The following is a 20,609-nucleotide window of genomic DNA, read 5'->3' on the forward strand; positions in this document are numbered from 1 at the left end:
TAAAGGTGACATTTTCTGGGACAATGTGCGTTAGTACTGATCGCTGTCCATGAGAGACTTAAGATGCCATGAGTGTTACAGTTTTTTGTTTTGATTTGTTTTACGTGAAATGATCCAAAACATGTCCCTTTTCCTCGGCTGCAACTTCCTTGTGCATTGATTTAAGAGGGAAAAAATCTGACTTAGATAGACAGCTTTCTGTTTTGCACTTGGAACACATTAACAGTACCCCAGATGGCATTACATATACACACATGGAAATACTGTAAATAATACTAATTTTACATTGTACTAAATCCAGCTGTGTGTATGGCAGACTTCAAAACACTCAAACCTCATCCATCCGCAGTTTAGTAGTCAAGTCTAAGCCGTAACTTTGAAATGGACACAGCAAGGTAATTCTTAATGAAGCTCTCATTCCCACTGTGCGCTAACTGTCTGGCAGAACTGTGTCGTGTAGGAGAAGCCAACAGAGACACTCGTGTCCCTAAAGCTCTTAGCCTGTATTAGCGACGGCTCAGAGAGTACCTGGGTCACCTCTCCCAAAGTGGAAGCCTGAAAGCTAACATGCCACCGGACCACAGGACGGTTGAAAACAACCACAGCAGCAGCAGCAGCCCTACTACTGAGCCTCTCCAGCAGGAAGCCCTGGAGCTTATCGCATCCTTTGGACCTGCGCTGCGCCAGGCTGGCTGCCTCGCTGGCTGGGAGAGCGTCTGACAGACCTTGAGAGCCGCTCCGCACGCTGTGGCCCACATGCAAGGTGCTCTCACCGAGAGGAATTCAGCACTTTGGACAGCACCTACAATAGTTCTCTCCCGCTAGGAAATCACAGCACAGCACATTTGCAGGCTGTGTTTAAGGACTTTGTGGTCGGCGCCGTGGCCGCGCTGTAATTTCAGCAAGGTGCAGCGGGAGACGAGACCAGGAGGAGAGGCCATGGGAGGGCCGTGGTGCATTCCCCTGCGCCGGGGAGGCCAGAGAGTAGCCCAGCGTGATGGACACATTTCCCATGGATTGTACTTTTTTTTGCATAGATTTAATAAAGTATGTCTAATGCTACTTCAGTGCTCATTGCTGCCTCAAAAGGATTCCAACACTGAAACATGAACGCATTAAAGCGTCTAAAATGCAGAGTGTTTTTGCCAATTTCCTTTTAAGAAATGCCACGGCAGATGTCTGCACTGCATGTATTTCTGGTCAGGATGTCTTTTAATGTATGTGAATGATTTTGTGTCCTCATTAGTATTGTATAACATCTTGAAGGTTCGAGGCTAATTGTACCCAGGGGTACTTGGCTTAATACTCCACATACAGTTGGTTTATTTGTATTTTCGTCTGCTAGCATGTTATCTATTAGCAGTGTGGCGGAACAGCACCATTTCATGGCCTGTCTTCTCTTTCCCCCCAGGCAGCAGGGAGGCGGCGTTCACCTATGCCATCACAGCGGCAGGCGTGGCCCACGCCATCACGGCGGCCTGCAGCCAGGGCAACCTGAGCCACTGCGGCTGCGACCGGGAGAAGCAGGGCTACTACAACCAGGAGGAGGGCTGGAAGTGGGGCGGCTGCTCGGCCGACATCAAGTACGGCATCGACTTCTCCCGCCGCTTCGTGGACGCCCGCGAGATTAAAAAAAACGCCCGGAGGCTGATGAACCTGCACAATAACGAGGCGGGAAGGAAGGTAGATGTGAAATTAATCGGTGCTTTTGTTGCTCTGAATGAGTCATTTTGTCCCTGGGAATGTTGTTATTATTCACCCTGACACGTTTAAGCAGCTCATCTTACAGGGCATTTGAAAGTTCATCGATAAAAGTGTACAGTCTGTTCTTATGTTGTTTGGGTTTTGCCTTAAATTGGTTGCAGTTCCTCAGTAAATCCCTCTTCCTCTTCAGCTGGCCTGCCTTGCCTTGCCTTGCCTTGCCTTGCCTTGCAGGCCTGTGAGTAAGTGAGTGCTGTGTGTCAGCCGCTGTGTCCTGGTGTGTGTCCCGCGCGTCTCGCCTCCACACCAGCGCAAGCGGCGGGGGTGCTATCTGCTGCCAGCGCCGACGTGCGCTTGGCAGCCCCTCCAACAGGAAACAGATCTGGCTGCTGATTGGCGGGACGCCCCTGTTGCCTCCGTTTGCCTAAGTCTCCCAGGCTGATTGATAAGCTGCAGGTCCATTTTCGGCAGCTAGTTTTGCCTTAGCCTCAATTACAGTGTAGCCTCCCCACCATACTGCGGGTTCCTCTCGCTTGAAGCAACAGCTTGGCTGTGGCCCCGTTGGCCATGTTTGTTTGCTATTAGTCACTCACGAACACAAAACAACATGAAACCCCTGATGGCATGGCCTTTCTCCCCATCGACGGCACGACGGTGACAAATGGATCTAATTAATAGCGTTGGGCTTTATTGTGTGCAGTGGGAAAGCCAGGCTTTGTACCCAGAGTTGCCAGATGGAGGTCTGCCCAGTCCTCTCATGAAGTTATGAAGTGCAAAGTCAGAAACAGGATATTATTGTAGGTCCTCCCTGCCCCCCACCACCCTCGTCCCCAGCCACCCCGATGCAGAAAACACAGCCCTGCCACTTAACTGCACCCTTTGAGTTGAATTTTTTTTTTTCCCCTTCTTTCTATTCTCTCAAACTGTGGATCAGCCGGGGAGATGTTGGAGCCATAACACCCGGGATCAGGGGGGCTGAGCGGGGGGACCGATCGAGGGCTGACAGGCTGGGAGAGGCCATGGGGCAGCCGTGCGTCGCGGCGGCGCTCTGCGATTTCAATTGCCGTCGCATTTTTGCGCTGCGGTCGCAGCTATCTATAAATGAATTGAGGCGAAACATTAGTGTTTTTAAAAGTAAAACACACTGTAGCTGGTTTATCGTTCAGAGGCCACACAGCTCACCACGCTCCCATGTGTAAAGGCCTGGGAGTTTGCCTGGGGAGAAAACCATTATCCTCAGCACAAAAACCTTTAGTCAAACAAACAAAAAGGAAAATGAACCATTATATTGTCAATTGACTTTGAGGTGACAGCACTGTTTGGACATTTTTGGAGAGTTTTACTGAAAGCTACAATAAAGAGCCATGGAGTAGAGGCAGTGCGAGGTTTGGTACGGGTACGAGCTCTCGCACCGACATTCTGCATTATGGTGGGCACCAGCCTTCAACTTCTCTGGCTTTGCGTGCTGCCCTGAGTGTGCTTGTTTTTCTGAGATGGCACCTAAACACTCCACCGACAGATGTTCCTAATTCGCCCCGTTCTCTCTCATCCCATGTCTGATGGAAAAGGATCTTTTGTCACATCCCCCCTAATTGGTAGCAGAAAACTGACTTTGATGGAGAGAGTGTGAGGAGATGCCTCCAGCCTATGCGAGCTAGTCTAGTTGGGGGGGAGGCACCTTTCCCAGACGCTTCCTGCTTTTAATCTGCCCTCTCATTGTCGTGGCATTGCCTGACCGCAAATGAGCAGAATGTATGACCAAGCCCCAGAGACAATAGCTTTGCGTGACCATGATGGGTGGGAGGGATTAATCAATGACTTTGTGTGAGTCTCTCAGAAGGAGCGATGACGGGGCCCAGGCGAGGCAGAGCGCCAGGAAAGAAGAGGCACTGGAAAAAGGCCTTGCCAAGAAAATGTAACATTTCATGCAACAAATACAAGGCACATTCTTCACTGGAGTCTCCCGTGAGGTTGAGGAATTCATGTTATACGAACACAGACGTGGTTTGTGTTGTCCCTCAAGCCTAGAGGCGGCGTGCTTGTAGTTTTTTTTTTTTTTTTGCCTTATTTGCGCTCGGATTTATTATGCATTCAAAAGATGAAATGGTAACTTAAACAACACGGGTGAGCTACTTGTGGCAGAGGTTTGGACAAATACCCAGCTAGGCTTAGATGCTGGCTATCCCCTCACGTTGCTGTGGACATTACTCCAAATGGCTCCAAGGACTGTGGTAGTCCCACCATTGCATGTCTTATTTCTAAGATGATACACTTCTTTTCATCGCATTACTCCACACTGATTGGTGCTCCACATTTGGAATCCTCATTTTTTTATGTCATTCAGATGGCATATTTCTTTGGTTAATAAACCATGATCCCACACCTCTGAATGATCCAGCTGTAAACAGTCAATGGTCATCTGTTGGTTATGTCTGCACAATATCTAATGGATTAAATAGCTGAATGATCCACTTTCAGCTCGACTGTAATGCGTATGGTTATACAAGATTTATATTTATTTTTCCTGCCCATTGATGTGGTCTTCGGGAAGGTAGGGGGAATTACAGGGTAGAATATTACCAGTAAGTCCATTTTTTCCCCCCAGATTTTGACATGTTGCTGGCCCCGGGGGCCATTTTAGAATTTTAGATATGCTCCGTTTTGGTTCAGTTCATACAAAACTGTCATTCCTTGCTCATTGAGAATGCTAATGTTGAACATTCCCTTGCCAAGGCGCCAAACAAAAGCCTTCCCTACTGTGCCTGCTTTCCTGGGCTCTCCTCCACAAGATTATGTTTTTCAAAAAGAAAACTTTCACCAGCAGAAAAGAAGGCTACTGTTAGGCTATCATAAAGTACTCAGAAATAAATGCACTAGATATTAATGGGAAAGGATCTATCATTGCCTCCATTTGTTCTTAATAGATCGCATTTGAACAAAGGCGGCTCCAGGACCAGACCAGAGGACCAGACATCTTTGGTTATTCATTGTTCCATCTAATATCCAATTCAAATAAATACAACTCCTCTTGGGCACGCATTCCCAACGTAACAACAAGGACATAAAACATAACCCCCCCCCCCCCCCCCCAAACCAAGTATCCATTACATCAGCAAAACTTTTTATAAAGACGTTACTGCTGAAATGTTGACTAAAATACTATACATATACCCACAAAAGATATATGACATAAGTATATTTAGAGCCAAGTAATTTTCTCGTCCTCATAAAATACATTAAGTAGTTATACAAAAGGACTGTTATGGGTCATGAATAGGTTTTCCAAGTGTCTCCTTTGGAGAGTGCATTGCTGGAACCATATTTGTAATTACTTCAATGATGACTATTAAAATGTCCTAATGTTTTTGCTAAGAAATACTATAAATAAGCCAAACCCCATTATATTGTTAGCATGTGAAGAAATCCATTGCTGCAGTAAGTATATGGAAACTGTTTGTGCTCTGCCACTCTGTATTAAACAGAAGGCTCTTTAAACTGAAGATAGTCACTCTCGGATGTTTTGGCAATAGACAGGTTTTACTCATCTGAGCTCTTTAACAGGATATGAGGATATGTACAGGATATGAAATTAATCAATTACATTTCTGTTAAATTCAACCAAGATTCATTCAAATTCATTTTGATGATTTTGACTCTGTAAGGTTGTCAGCAACCACAACCACGAAATTCTACTGAAGTTGCAGTAACCTTTAAATCAGATCTTAATCTTACATAAAACTTGTCAAACATCTGTGGCTCTTCTGATCGTCAGGATCTGTTCCCCAGTCTGCTAGCCATTTTTTGTCACGCTCAACTGTAAATATATTAACTGACCTGAGACATGAGAATGCCATATGGTGCAACAAATGCATGTATTGTACTGCGGTGCATAGATGGATGGCTGTAAGTGCGTAAGCACCTTTTTAACACACCTGGCTGTCTTCCCTCAGGTTCTGGAGGAGCGGATGAAGCTGGAGTGTAAGTGCCACGGAGTGTCGGGCTCATGCACCACCAAGACCTGCTGGACCACGCTGCCCAAGTTCCGCGAGATCGGCTACATCCTGAAGGACAAGTACAACAAAGCGGTCCACGTGGAGGTGGTCCGTGCCAGCCGGCTGCGACAGCCCACCTTCCTCAAGGTGAAGAAGTCCCAGAGCTACCGCAAGCCCATCGAGACCGACCTGGTCTACATCGAGCGCTCGCCCAACTACTGCGAGAAGGACGCCAAGACGGGCAGCGTGGGCACCCAGGGGCGCCTGTGCAACCGCACCTCGCCGCACACGGACGGCTGTGACCTCATGTGCTGCGGCCGAGGGTACAACACGCACCAGTACACCAAAGTGTGGCAGTGCAACTGCAAGTTCCAGTGGTGCTGCTTTGTCAAGTGCAACACGTGCAGTGAGAGGACGGAGGTGTTCACCTGTAAATAAGGGACAGGGGGAGACGCAGCTCAAACACGGAGGGAGAAGGGGGGGAAGATTGGACAGACAGCTTAGGGGAAACCCAGAATGAGAGAAAGCGAGAGGGAGTGGGTGTGAAAGAGGAGAGAGAGAGAGAGAGAGCGAGAAAGAATGAAAGAGTGAGAGATGGTTTTGGACCAGTGGAGTGGGAATAGAATGGAAATTACAATATCAGCTCTTCATGGCATCATTTTGCACAGCAGAATCTATATTTGCTTTAACACAAAGTAAAGGCTAAATATCACTAGGTACAACCCCAGCTCTTGATTGAGTTAAGAATATTGGGTGCTCATGCACTGATGTATCCACACTGACTGGAAGTTCTGACTGCAGGATACAAATCATGCCCTGGCTGGGGACTGTGCATTGCACTCTGGGATTTGTAGTTCTTTATTCCAAGGGATGCATACTGAGAACAAGACCGAGTGACTCGTGGGACGTGGAAAGTGACGGGAATTGCTCTGAGCAAAAAAGGGTTTCAAATGTTCTGTTCACAGCTTTTGAGTCTCAAACTCTTGGGTTTCAAGAAAGGGGACAGCAGAGATGAAAGTACGATGGCAAAAAAACTGGCAACTTGACTGTGCCAAAATGAAGAACGCTTTGGTAGTGCAGTGTCCACGGGAGCACTGGAAGCTGAAATGGGGAGGTTTCTACCGTAAGCCTTCTACTGCCAACTGGAAAATGGTGGAGTATGTTAGTCGTCCAGTCACACTGGAACTGTCTGTTTGAACACTGAAAATAAATTGTTTATTTATGTAATAGTATCTTAAAACAAAGCACTAACGGGTAGAAATGTCTTATTTTGTACTAAGTGTAAAAGAGAGAAAAAAACGTTTTTAGAAACTCTGACTGAAGGTGCGTGTCTTTTAGAAAAAAAAAACCTCCCACCATTTCCCAACCAAAAAGCCCTTGATTTCCAAAATGTTTTCAGTGGTTTCACTTCTGGTGTGTGTTGACTTCAGAAATCAACTCATAGAACAGTATATTTCTCAATCAAATGGGTTCTATTTTTCTCTAGCATAGCTTTTGTTTGCAGTCAGATATGCACTATGATTCCTGTTCCCGGTTATTATGCATTTCCAGACATAGACAAGAAGACAACTTTCTTAAGCTGCAAAAAAAAAATCCTCAAAAAACAAACAAAAAAAAGAAACCCTTCCTCGATTCATTAAACGTGACATTAATATGTTGCTGGATATGTTGTCGAGTGCTGCACTGATATTTTTTCTATTCAGATACAACTCAAATGAAACTAAATAAATATCAATTTGTCTGAGTTCTGATATTTATTTGAGAGGCTAATCCTGCAGAAGATTCATGAATCAGAGAAGGGAGTCCACAACTCCACAATATGTCCACAACCTTCAGAAAAGAATCTCACCACCATCATCATTGAAATGCCAACTGCTGCTCTCTTGCAACATATTTACAGTGCATTTCAGTAAACTCTTCACAGAACATCTCAAAGAATCTATTTGTCCATAGATTTAATGTCAAACTGTTATATAGAACACATCAAAATGTATAACTAAAGGAGTTTTGATATGTGAAGATGTACTTACATTTATTCACAGTTAGAGAAAAGTATTTTTCTGGCCTTTCTGTTGACATTTAACATAATTTGTGATAAATATATGGAATGATCGTTCACTTTATTTTACTTTTACAGAGTTAAATTTAGGCCTGCCTATGTCCTATTTTGGGACTTGTCTTTTTTCAACAATGGTATATTGTATTTACCAGGAACAACTTATAGCTGGGCTACACCGGGAGAGCAACTGGGTCCGTTTACAGAGTGTGTGTTGCAACAATTAGCTTCCACTATCGTCAGTGGAACTGGCTGCTGCGCACATCCCAAGAAAATTAGACCAGTCTTCTACTACTATTTTATGCTCTGTGAACGGAACACTTCAGTTAGGAGCACGGTGTAGTCCTGCTGTTAGATACGTGAGTTGTGTAAGTTTCAGCATGTTAATGTGAATTTTCTGTATAGATAGTCAATTATGAACAGTCATTTTAGACTATAGGAGACTTTATTTAGTTTGTCCAGGTGTATTCTCTCTGGCCAAGTCAAAGCTAACAGATAAGGCATTAAAAGTCATTGATGCTTGTTAATATAAAGATGTGTGTATATACCTGACAGAATTACAATACAAAAGGAAAGGATAGTAGGCTCACTTGGCATTGCTTCACCAGGTGGTGAAATTAACAAAAACACTTTGAACACACGCTCTGCTCCATAACCATAACAACAGTGAGTCAAACAAGGACAAAACATACCGCCACCTTCCAGCAAATGACAAATGCTAAAAAGGCAGCTCATTAAATGTACATTTCACATTGTGTCAAGTCACATTACATATGGATGGATATGGATAGATTCCATGCTTCTAAAAAGCAAGATGAAGCCGTGGCATATTAGCCCTGTCAAAGCCCAGATTTGGGGTTGCTTGCAGAAGTGGAGCACAGTTAAAATGTCTGGCCATTGTGTGCATCACATTTGAGCCAGCGAGGGCAAGGGAAAAAAACGTCCCTTATTCAGAAGTTCCAACCACCCTTAATATGTCTATTGGCGATGTGGAGAAAACATAAATCATTAAATATCATAACCAAATAAATCCAACAGCCTGCTGACTTTGACATTATTTTGTACACAGCACATGTTCATAATAACCCGTGGTTAGCATCCTTGATTATGGCACGCACGCAACAAAGGGAAATTATCTGACTGAAAAAAAAAAACTCAATCATGCAGGGAAAATAAGGAAAACAATCTCCCTGGTTCCAACATCTTTTTTATGATATGGTCCTCTTTGCTGTAGCTGTCCTTCCTCCTTTTCAGCGTGCTGCCTGGAGCAAGATTTAGGTTGACTTTGCTGGACAGCCCTGTGCGCCTGAACATAAACTGCTTTTCAGAGCTGGTTCACTGGGAAGCGCTCCTCTTGCTTTGCTTCTCTGCTCTGCTGTGATCGCTTTGACTGGGTGGAAAGCTAAGGCCGCTGTGGGACCATTAGGAATGACTGTCACAGCCATGTTTTCATCCACCTGCAGTGGAGTTGAGAAGCTCCGGATTCCAATGGCTGGCTGTGATCGAGGTGAAGCAGGAGACAGCCTGTGTGGATCTGTTGTGTTTTTACCCAAAGAACAGGGGGGGAGGATGCAGTTCTACTGAAAGCATTTCTCCAATAGTCCAGGTGGCAGAGCCCTGTGGAATTGTGATGTTAATAAGAGAATGAATTTAATGGTAAATGTCTTTGAGTCCCTATTATATTATACAAATTTGATATGTAAAATCTAAATGATTTGTATTTTTGAAAGACAGGTACCTGTATTGGAAATAGCCTACTTTTGAAATGGTATCTGTACGAGCTGTAACACAATATATATGACTGAGATTTTGGATCCGGGGCTATAACAGTAATCAAACTAGATGTACCGCATAGCGGTACAAAATATGACCGCCGCTCAGTCCTGTACATCCGTTCTTGAAAATAAATCACACTTCAATTTGTCTCCATATTTTACTCCATCCCCCACTCTTGAAACTTTTGTGTATGCTTGTTTGGCATGCCTGAGTGTGTGTGTCGGGGCTGCACAGAAAAGTACCCTACTGGTGCTGAAAAGGTGAATAGATTGTAGAATAGCCAAAGAAGATGTAGAATTGTTATAAAACCTTTAAAATCTCTAAACAATCACAAGTAGGGCAGTTCATCACAGTTCATCCATTGCAACTGGATTGATGAAAGGTCACTTACACCTGTAGGCTACATCAAAGTCAAAGTCAAAGTCAAAGTCAGCTTTATTGTCAATTTCTTCACATGTTCCAGACATACAAAGAGAGATAAAATTACGTTTCTCACTATCCCACGGTGAAGACAAGACATATTTGACCAATTTTAAGTCCACAGACAAACATAACATTCAAGTAAAACAAAAAAAGTAAGTAAATAAGTAAATAAGAGGGCACATATAATAATAATAAAAAATAAGAGCAGCAAAATTTTGTTGAAATTGTGCATAGACAGTCAAAAAAAATACTAGTGCAAATACTGTAAAAATACTATAAAATACTGTTTGACCTAAATAATAAAGAAAGTGGCATAGTGGTGCAAGTTATGTAAGAGCAGCAGAAGTGTTGTGTTTTCAGGACAACAACACCAAGTTGTAAAGTGTACAAGTGTGCAAGTGTTCAAGTGTGCAGGTGGAGTAGTGCAGGCGACCATTGTGGGTCCAATGTCCAGGATGTTATGTAGCTGAGGGTGGGAGGGGGGAGAGGAGGGAGAGAGTTCAGCATCCTTACAGCTTGGTGTATGAAGCTGTTGGTGAGTCTGGTAGTGCTGGGGCGCAGGCTTCTGTACCTCTTCCCAGAGGGCAGTAGATCAAACAGATTGTGAGCGGGGGTGACTTGCATCACTCCCACAATTTTGGTTGCCTTGGTGGTGAGGTGGGTGGTGTAAATGTCCTTCAGGGAGGGGGGTGAAGCACCAATGATCCTTCCAGCTGTGTTCACTATGCGCTGCAGGGCTTTCCTGTTGTATTCAGTGCAGCTTCCCGCCCCACACAGCGATACAGCTGGAGAGGATGCTCTCAATGGTGCCTCGGTAGAATGTGGTCATGATGGCTGGTGGAGCACTTGCTCGCCTGAGTTTTCGCTAGGAAGTACAGGCGGGCTGAGCTCTCTTCGCCAGTGATGCAGTGTTGGTGGTCCAGGAGAGGTCTTCACTGATGTGCACCCCCAGGAATTTGGTGCTGCTCGCTCTCTCCACCACAGCACCGTCGATGGTCAGTGGCAGGTGTTGGGTGTGACCTCTCCGGAAGTCAACAACAATCTCTTTGGTCTTGCTGACGTTCAGCAGGAGGTTGTTGTCCCTGCACCACGTGGTCAGATGGTCGACCTCCAACCTGTATTGAGTCTCGTCGCCCTTGGTGATGAGACCCACCATTTATTAATGTCGTCCAGCAAATTTCACTATGTGATTGTTGCTGTAGGTTGCAGTGCAGTCATCGTCCAGCAGGGTGAAGAGCAGCTGGACTGAGCGCAGCCTTGGGGGCCCCTGTGCTCAGTGTGATGCTGCTTGAGGTATTGTTGCCAACATCGCATTACTACTTGGGGCCTCTGACAGAGGAAGTCCAGTAGCCAGTTGCAGAGGTAGGTACTGAGCCCCAGTTTGTCAAGTTTGCAGATGAGTTGTTGTGGTATTATGGTGTTGAATGCAGAACTGAAGTCTATAAACAGCAATCTCACATATGAGTCTCTTTTTTCCAGGTGGGTGAGGGCTGGGTGGAGTGCAGAGCAGATTGCATCCTCTGTAGACCTTGTACATTGTATTTGGGAAAAGCAAAAGGTATCAGCATAATGTTATTTATTTATTTATTTTGTATGTATTTTTAAACAAAAAACATCTCTGTCAGTTCCATGCCGTTTTCAACAGCTATCAAAAAAAACAAAGGTCATTTTTGGATGGATGGATTTTTTGTGAATGTTTCTTCTTCTACATAAGATTTTAGTCATCTTTAGTTCATGTAATACTTTATTGTCAATGCACAAATTAAGTAACAGTAGTCTGAAACGTTATTGTTAATGCACAAATTAAGTAACAGTAGCCTAGTCTGAAACGGTGCTGTTTTTACATCTAACCAGTGGTGCAAATAACTGACATGTCCAAATGGGCCTTGATGAAATGCGCCGCTAGACTGTTCATACACATTTTAACGTGGGCCAAAGTTGAAGAGCTTTTGTCCGTTATTGTTAGTGCAAATATAGGCTGATTCATGTTCCCTTGCATTGTTTAACTGAGGTCCATGGCTAGTCTGGCTTTCATCAGACCAAGCTCAATCTTTTAAGAAATCAAAAATAAATAGCGGGCAGATCAGGCTGGGTTCACCCAGCCTAGTCCATAGGCACCCGATATTGTTTAATGTTCGATTGAGATATACACTCTGGCTATTCTAAATGCAAAATGCATCAGGGAGTTATGACAAAACGGTAACTAACAAACTAGATCCCTAATAGAAAGTTGTTAGCTTCCCTAAGCTACAGGTAGGATTATAAGGTAGGCCTATTGACAACATAAATTGTCAATAGGCTATCCTGGCGACACAAATAAAATCTCCTTTGAAACCAATGGCTTACGCCTTACAGTATCAAGCCGGACTTAAACTGTCATATATTGGCGAAAAGTTGTAATAACATTCACGCAGCTCCATGAGTCAAGGAAAGCAAAATGAAGTAGCCACTTCTAAATGGGACCTACTACACAGTAGCTTAAGGTGTTTTGCTAAACCAGCCATAATGAAATGAAGGTGTCATTGTTTGGATACTTTCACACACACGTGCTTTTTTAATTTCACAGACTACAACTACCAAGCTGTAATCAAAGCACATCGATTCCCCTCTCACACCCTGCACGCAACGACTTAAAACAAAATAAACAGGCGCCTCAGTCTCACGCATGTATAGGCAAAACTGCATCAGACCCGGTTAACGTTGGTAAATCTTCCATTGCACAGAATGATTTTGTAGCACGTGCAATAAATGACAGTCGAAAAGATACAAACAGTGCTGCTATACATTTGCTTGGTATAACCGCATTTATAGTTTTCTACAAATGCAATAAATCAAATGCCTCCATCACTCAACCAACGCTAACGGTAACATTACCTAGGTCCTTATTGATATTACAAGATTAACGTACCTGCAGTAAAAAAACCAAGCATGTCCGATAAACATCCTCAGATTTATTTCGGGCTTCAAGAAGAAATGGAATTACACTTCATGTGAACATCGTCCTATCCTTATTAGATGTTCACTGCGGTAAATTACAGTCCTTGTATGAAGCGTCCATTGTTTTTTTCCAACCCCTTTAACTTCCAACAAAATTACGTCTCACTGCAACGATCGCCATCTAGTGGACAAAGCGACTACTTCGCCAATACTGAAAATGCAGCCATGATGATGATGATGAATATTTATTTTGGCTTTCTTTTTAATCCTACTGATTTTCATTTTTTACGGGGGCAAATCACAAATGAGTGATTATGAGTCAGGTTTATGTGGGCCCTTGAGACCAACATACCATAAAAGATTCACAGAGAACTGTGTCTGCCCTACCCTCCTTTCGGGGGTCCAGTCCATGGGGGCTGCAGATGAAAACGAAAATGACGGTTCCATGCTATCCATATGGGGGTACATGCTCACCAAGTTTTGTGTACCCGGTCTTTCAGTGTCCGGGAATCCTTGTTGGTGTACGTCACTAAATGTACACATAAATTATTTTATTGTAAGGCCCCCATGAACGAAAGTACACAAAACTTGGCATGCATTCAGAGGGTGTCATAATGATCCTACACTTTTAATTTTGTGCAGTTTTGACCTTGTCAGCCAGAGATATTGAGATGAAAACACCTAATTTTATGCTTTTAATTTTTAACTAGGTGGCGCTATACATGAAATAAGTGGTAATGGGATGGGTTGACATGCCCCCTTAAGACCAACATACAAAAAAAGGTGGACCTCCTAGGGCCCTACGGTTCTCGAGATATTCACAGAAAACTGTCTCCGGCCACCTACAGGCCAGTTGGTGTATAGTAACATAAATTAATTTATTGTGTGGCCCCCCCATGAACGGAATTCCACAAAACTTGGCGTGCATACAGAGGGTGTCATAATGATCCTACACTTCCAATTTCGTGCAGTTTTGACTATGTTAGGTCACAGATACCTTCAATTACACCACCTCATTTTTACTTTTTGTGTTTAACTAGGTGGCGCTATACATGAAATGAGTGGTTATGGAATGCGTTGACATGGCCCCTTGAGATCAACATACAAAAAAATAATGGTCCTCCTAAACCTTACGGTTCTCGAGATATTCACAGAAAACTGTGTCTGCCCTACCCTCCTTTCGGGGGGTGCAGTCCAGCGTGGGGGCTACAGATCAAAACGAAAAACGATGGTTCCATGCTATCCATATGGGGTTACATGCCCACCAAGTTTTGTCTACCCCGGTCTTTCAGTGTCGGGAATCATTGACGGAAATTTGGACATGCGAAAAAAAAAAAAAAAAAAAAAAAAATCTGACTAAACCTATATGACCGCTAGTTGGAAAAAGTGGCGGTCATAATAATATAGTTTATTGTAATAGAGTAGAGTAGAGTAAATTAAAATATAATAAAGTTACTGACTTTATTGGTAAAAAAAATGCTTTCCCTAGACTTTAGGGGGAAATATGACATGCAGAGTTATAGTTTATGTCTCAAGAGTCAGCCCCTGAATAAATCTGGTTGAAGTATGGCATAAAATTGTGTTGTTAGGACACTGAAAACGGTTTCCCTCAACATAAGTGTGCTTTCATCATGAAAATTTCTCAGTGCAAACTCCCTTTTTGAAGTGGTCCTTCGCCATGGTGAAAAGGGAGCCATGCCACTTTGTTGGCTGGTTGGATACTCGGCGGCGCTCTGCTCGGCTCTCTGCTCGGCTCTCTGCTCGGCTGAAAAGCATAACAGGCAGCCAGCAGAGCAGAAGTAAGATGTGTTTTGTTAGTTGTCTGAAACTCTGGGGCCCGGAACTACATAAGCTCCCATACTATACCCTGGATTGAGAAAAATAAATCCGTTTGTTTCTGACAAACATTTTGTCATTAAAAAATATGAGATAGAAAAACAGACTGTGCGGTGTGTGTGCGCGCCTCTAAAGCGGCTATTGTTTAGGTGTCAGAATCATTAGTTCATTGGGTTCTATTCTGCAAGCTAATGCTTCTGGTCTAATTCACTCTGGGAGAGACATGACTGCTGTTTCAGATCAGACCTACCAACAGGACTGGCAACGTAACAGCGGCCTTTATGCCGGAGGGGGAGGCGGACCACAGGGTGGGATCTATATCTATAACTAGTTCATATTTAATAGCAATCATGGTATGCTTGAGTTTGGCAAAGGGGAGAGGCACAGGAGGGGAGGGGGGCTTCAGTGAGTGCCATGTTGGCACGCTGGAGTTAACTCTTCACACAGGAGGGCTGCATTTCAAATGCATACCAACAGCATGGAGCAGGAGCCAAATCCCCTCCGAATCCCATCAGTCCCTCAAAAGGGCTGGGGGTACAAGTGAGAGAAAAGGGAACCGGATACTCTCCCTCCCTCTCTCTCCCTCTCTCTCTCCCTCTCTCTTTTCTTCCTGCAATCTTTTTCTTTCTTTCTCTCTCTCTCTCTCTCTGTCTCTTTCTCAAGCTCTCTATCCCCTTCTCTCTGTCTCTTTCTCATGCTCTCTATCCCCTTCTCTGTCTCTTTCTCAAGCTCTCTATCCCCTTCTCTCTGTCTCTTTCTCAAAGCTCTCTTCTCTCTGTCTCTTCTCGCTTTCATTTGAAAAAAGTGGAAGCTGTTCCCTCCTCTCGGGACGACACAGGCTCTCTCCCTCTCTCTCTCTCTCTCTCTCTCTCTCTCTCTCTCTCCCTCTCTCTCTCTCTCCCTCCCCTCTCTCCCTCTCTCTCTCCCTCTCTCTCTCCTCCCTCTCTCTCTCTCTCTCTCTCTCTCTCCCTCTCTCCCTCTCTCCCTCTCCCTCTCTCTCCCTCCCTCTCTCTCCCTCCCTCTCTCTCTCTCTCTCCCTCTCTCTCTCTCCGGCAGCGATGGCCGGAGACTGACCCTGGTGTGTTTGCCCTCCTCCACAGACAGAATCCTCATTCAGGGTTTCAGAAAAATGGGGAGGCTCCTCAGGCCCCTGTCTGATGCGCCAATGCAATGGAACACAACCAAGCCAATTGCCAGAACTCGGGCTGATATCCAGTCTAAAAGTACTGTAATCCTGTCGGGATCACGAGTTGGTGAAAGACACAAAGATCTCTCTTAAGGATTTATTGTGCCCAGAGGATTAGGTTCAATGGCTGCGTTGAGATGTACTGAATGTTCGGCGTATCGAGAGAAAATGTGCTGAATAGTTACCCGGGGAATTCAGGGGGAGAAAAAAAGAGGCCTCCCAAAATTTGATTGACTCATCTTAGAATTGGGCTGGCACTTGCGAGCCTAGGCATATCGGATCAGGATGTCACTGTCACTAGTTCCATCTGCGGCTGCCTCCAGTTGGCCAGCTCAGCTTTTCCGTAGCTTCTCCAAAGTGACAAAAGCAATAGGGGATTCCACTGACTTGGCGGAGTGGGCCGCCCTCCTCCCAGCAATTTGTTACTACTTCGGTGGGAAAGACAAGAACCTTTGGATCTGCTGCGTGGCCTCTAGAGATAAGCCACAGCTGTGAGGGGGAGGAGGGTGCCAGGGGTGGCAAAAAAATAAATTACATAAAAAATGAGAGGGAGAATTCAAATTGAGGACCCGGGGGGCCCTTTCAACTGACGCTTGAGATATGCCAGAGGCCAGTTCTAAAGAAAGGACTGTTGTCCTCCAGACACTGGGCATCCATTACACTAGTCTTCAGTCACTTATAAAGCCTGTGAAGAAGCCCTTGCTGGTGATGGATCATCCGAGAGCCCTTCCACATGTCTTTCAAGTCCGTTATTTAGGATCCTAACAGCATCAGACGGAGTGATAAAACAGCATGGTCCTACTACTGTGCTGACACCATTTGTTGTTTGCGTTAAGCCCGAGGAGTTTGGGAGCTGTTCATTTCTAGAATAAATCTGTCATTCCCCTATACTTTTTATCTATGTGGAAACAGCTTTAGGCCTTGTGTGCCAACAGGACTTGTGGGATACCTAGGGGGCCTGGAGTGGGGGTGGAAAAATGATGCCCTCCCAGAGGAATGTGTCCGTAGTGAATCATCTAGATATTGCTCATCAGCGAGGCTTTTAATGTAATCCTCTCTCGCTCGTTCAGCCCTCCTGTCTCCACACAGCTTCAGCGGTCCATGCTGTGACTGAGGACAATAACAACAGAGATACATGCTGCCACTATATGTTGCCACTTCCCATCAGCATCTGTTCCGGTGTCCCACAGGGTTTTCCTGCACCAAGCAGGCACAAGGCCTCTCAGACCTGCTTGTAGGCCTTTTTCGAAACAAACGTGTAGTTGTATCCGCCGCTGGTCTGGAATAGCCTAGTGTTTCTCATCATTTACTTTACGTTGTTTTGACTGCTTGTCTTATTGAAAGACCATCATTTTGAGGTTCCGCGTCATCTGTTTGATATTAGTGGTGAGGAACACATGGCCATTCAAAGGCAGAGGCCTGAGTGACATCATAAACCACAAGATGGAGCAGAGATCGGCAGCCCCGGCGCTCCAGTCCTGGAGGAATACCTGCCTCTCATCTGGTATCGTCCCTTGTACAGACACAGGGCGTTGGGGACTCGTAACCCTTGACAACTCAATGGGCACATCCCAAACAATAAGGCTGCGGTGGACCCCTGATGCCAAAACACTGTGTGGTTCAGACCTGTTAACATCTTGCGGTCTAAGAACGTCTCTTAAATTTACACCACTACATTGCGCTTCATTTGTGTGGAATGTGCTTCATTTGTAAGTATTTGTGCCTTATATGACTTAAAGGGGCCTTCCAGGAGAACCATTATTTCTCTCTTGCCTGTTGTATTTCAAGTGAGGCAGAGAAAAAGACAGTTAAAGGAGTATTTTTGAACATCTGTTCAAACAGTAAATAATTCCAACTGTAAATAACCCAAGATAAGGAGACATGGCAGGGAAAGTTATACATAAACAAATTGTAAGTTACATGTTTTTGAGTGGAGACGAGACTCCAGCACACTAAATAACGACTCTCCATTTGGCATGCTCACCTGTTTGTGTTGGCTAGGGGTGGCGAGCGGCGCTCATAAAATATGAGTGGGGTTATGGCTGATGTGGTGCTGCCTCCTACCTCATACAGTAGACAACATCAGCAGTCTCTCACACACAGTGCGACTGCCTTGTTTCAGCATGTGTGTTTATGTGTGAAAGGCAGACAAAGGGAGAAAGAGAGAGTGAAAAAGAGAGAGGAAGAGGAGGTATCATTCATTTTGTGAATGTGTGTATCTTTAGGTGTTTTAGTAGTTGTGGGAATGGTGGTCTGTCTGTTTTAGTGTGTGTGTGTGTGTGTGTAGGTGGGTCTGTCTTTCTGTCAGCTGTATGTGTGTCTGTGTGTGCCTTTGTGTTTGTTAGAGACACTTTTTGGGAAGTGGGTTTGTGCATGGAGAGCTCGAGGACGGCCCACACGCGTTCCCCTCCACACTGTCCGGTGGTGGCCAGGCCACGGCTTCTCCCACACGCGTTCCCCTCCACACTGTCCGGTGGTGGCCAGGCCACGGCTTCTCCTTGAGGATATTTTCTTCGCTTTTTTGTTTTTATGGCTGGAGTGAGGTTGGGGTTTTCAAAGCAGACTCCACCTCTGTGGAACTGACAAAAGACCCTTCAGGGCCCTCCACTTTTCAAAAGAAGCCCCCATAAACAGCTTGCCCTTTGCAAAGAGTTGGTCGTGTTGAGAGAAACCGAGCACACAATATTTCTGCTCTGTGAAAGTATTCAAAAGATATAGAAAATACCATATTGTGGAGGTTTGTATTTTTTGCAAGACACAAAATGGTTTGGAAAAATGAAGAATTATCTATCGTCATTATGCACTTATCTTGAGATTACATACAGTATGTGCTAAAGTCCTTTAATGTACCCCTGCTAAAACAGCAGAAGCAAAGTGGAAAACATATTATGTCAGTTTTTTATCTCAACCTTGCACCACTGAAAAAAAAAATAGGAGAAAAACTCAAAATCAAACATTACTTACTTTGGGAAAAGTTAGCAAACAAGAGAAATAATTCCCTAGAGCAAAAAAACAATGTGTCTTGTGCTTGCTCAGTTTGTGAAAAGACATGAAACCCCACTCTGGATGCCATGCTTTGAATGCTATTGATAAAACGGCACCAATATGCACTGCAGCTGAGACCACAGAACTTGATACCCCATAGAAGAAATCCCTGGACATTTGGAAAATATTTGCATTTTCAACATCTTGGTTTGCCCTTGCAGCACGCGAGATGGTGTCAACAAGAAAAGACATTACCAAAATCGTTCAGCAACTAAGAGGAAAAATGGGCAACAATATTTAGATGAGACACTTCATGGACCAACTGCCACATTAATGGGGTGAAATATGACCTATTTTGTGGAATGGGGTGAAATATGACCTATTTTGTGGAATTCCTTTGACTGCTTGCAAAACTGTGGAGCTTCACCCCAAACTCAAACTTGGCAGCATGCTACAGTCTGAGACAATTGTTGTTTCCTTTTACGAAATCTCTGCTATTGCGCATTGGCGACACACGGAATCATCAGGAGTGAATGTGAGGGATGAAGTCTTAGCACACTCTGGCAGGGAACAGATGTTTGCTGGTGGGCAAGCCTGTCACTCAGTGGATGGATTTGACGGCTAACTCCTTCTGTCAGGCAGGCACACCACATCCATGGCTGCATCGGAGAGCAGCTGCCCGGTGCGCATATATTTCTGTCCCCATCTGTGTCCCAGGCTGATCGTGGGCTGGAGTACATGCCTTTGAACATGTCGACCGATGGACGGGAGGCTACTGTGGTCTGGAGAGGCAGGAGAGGGATTACTGGTGGTAATCCAGGGCCTCCTCCTCAGGCCTCTTCCCTCCGCTCTGGTGCGTGCTAGCCCCTCCGTCCCACCTACCAAAGCTTACTTTCTTCCTCCAGGCAGACCCCTATATACCCTCCATTCTCCATTCAAACCAGCCACAACAGAGAACCATCCATGGGTCATGGACGCACCATAGGGATTAAGGTGTTGACGACTGTCCATGGACTTATGTCAATGAGAAACGTCACCCTTTGATCAGGGAGTTTAACCCAAGAACCATCTCCCCTACACAACACGTCCGTCTTCCACACACACACACACACACACACACACACACACACACACACACACACACACACACACACAGGCATTTGTCTCACCTCTCCAACCCAGGCGTAAGCGTGCCGGGATTAAGTTTCCCCGGGACTTCTGGCAACACGTGGCTTTGTTTAAGGCCTCTCCAATCCCTGAGGAGCCTGCTGGCAGAGTCCTCGCTGCCAAGCTTCAGTGCGCCCCACCCAGGGTCCCTGCAGTGGGGAGGTAAAGAGAGAGGAGGAAGCAGCCGCAAGGCAGTCCATCCCAACATCAGAGGGCACACTAGTCCTGGGCCTCAGCTGGTTCCATTAACACACAGGCAGCGTTTTAACAGTCTTGCAGGTGTCAAAACAAGCATTGCTTCATCTAACATGAAGGGCAACATCGACCAATGTTTTAACATGTCCTTTACTGATAATAAATTATTTCACGGACATTCTGACATTAGAAAAAGTTCCAGAAAAGATTTTTACCTTTAAGGACAGTGACCCGAGACCACCCATTCTGAATGACAAGGTTAATGAGGTATGTGGTTTGGCAAGCTTCAGGGTAACCTTTCTAATCTGAGGGGCTATCAGCTCAGATGGATATCTTGTAGCATGGCAAGGGCAGT

General features: G+C 44.9%; 1 protein-coding gene across 2 annotated transcripts in view; it reads left to right on the forward strand.

Annotated features, from left to right (window-relative positions):
• Nucleotides 1-8,764, forward strand: part of wnt7bb (wingless-type MMTV integration site family, member 7Bb) — a 29,886-nt gene extending 21,122 nt beyond the window's left edge. For both annotated transcript variants that reach the window (XM_048257955.1, XM_048257954.1), the window contains exons 3-4: nt 1,412-1,683; nt 5,652-8,764. In XM_048257955.1, the coding sequence (XP_048113912.1) occupies nt 1,412-1,683; nt 5,652-6,131 (752 nt within the window). In that variant the 3' untranslated portion in view covers nt 6,132-8,764. The remainder of the gene's footprint in view (nt 1-1,411; nt 1,684-5,651) is intronic.
• The last annotated feature ends 11,845 nt before the right edge of the window (nt 8,765-20,609 follow it).

This window comes from Alosa alosa, chromosome 11 (genome assembly GCF_017589495.1).
Source record: "Alosa alosa isolate M-15738 ecotype Scorff River chromosome 11, AALO_Geno_1.1, whole genome shotgun sequence".
In the NCBI taxonomy this organism is placed as follows: domain Eukaryota; kingdom Metazoa; phylum Chordata; class Actinopteri; order Clupeiformes; family Clupeidae; genus Alosa; species Alosa alosa.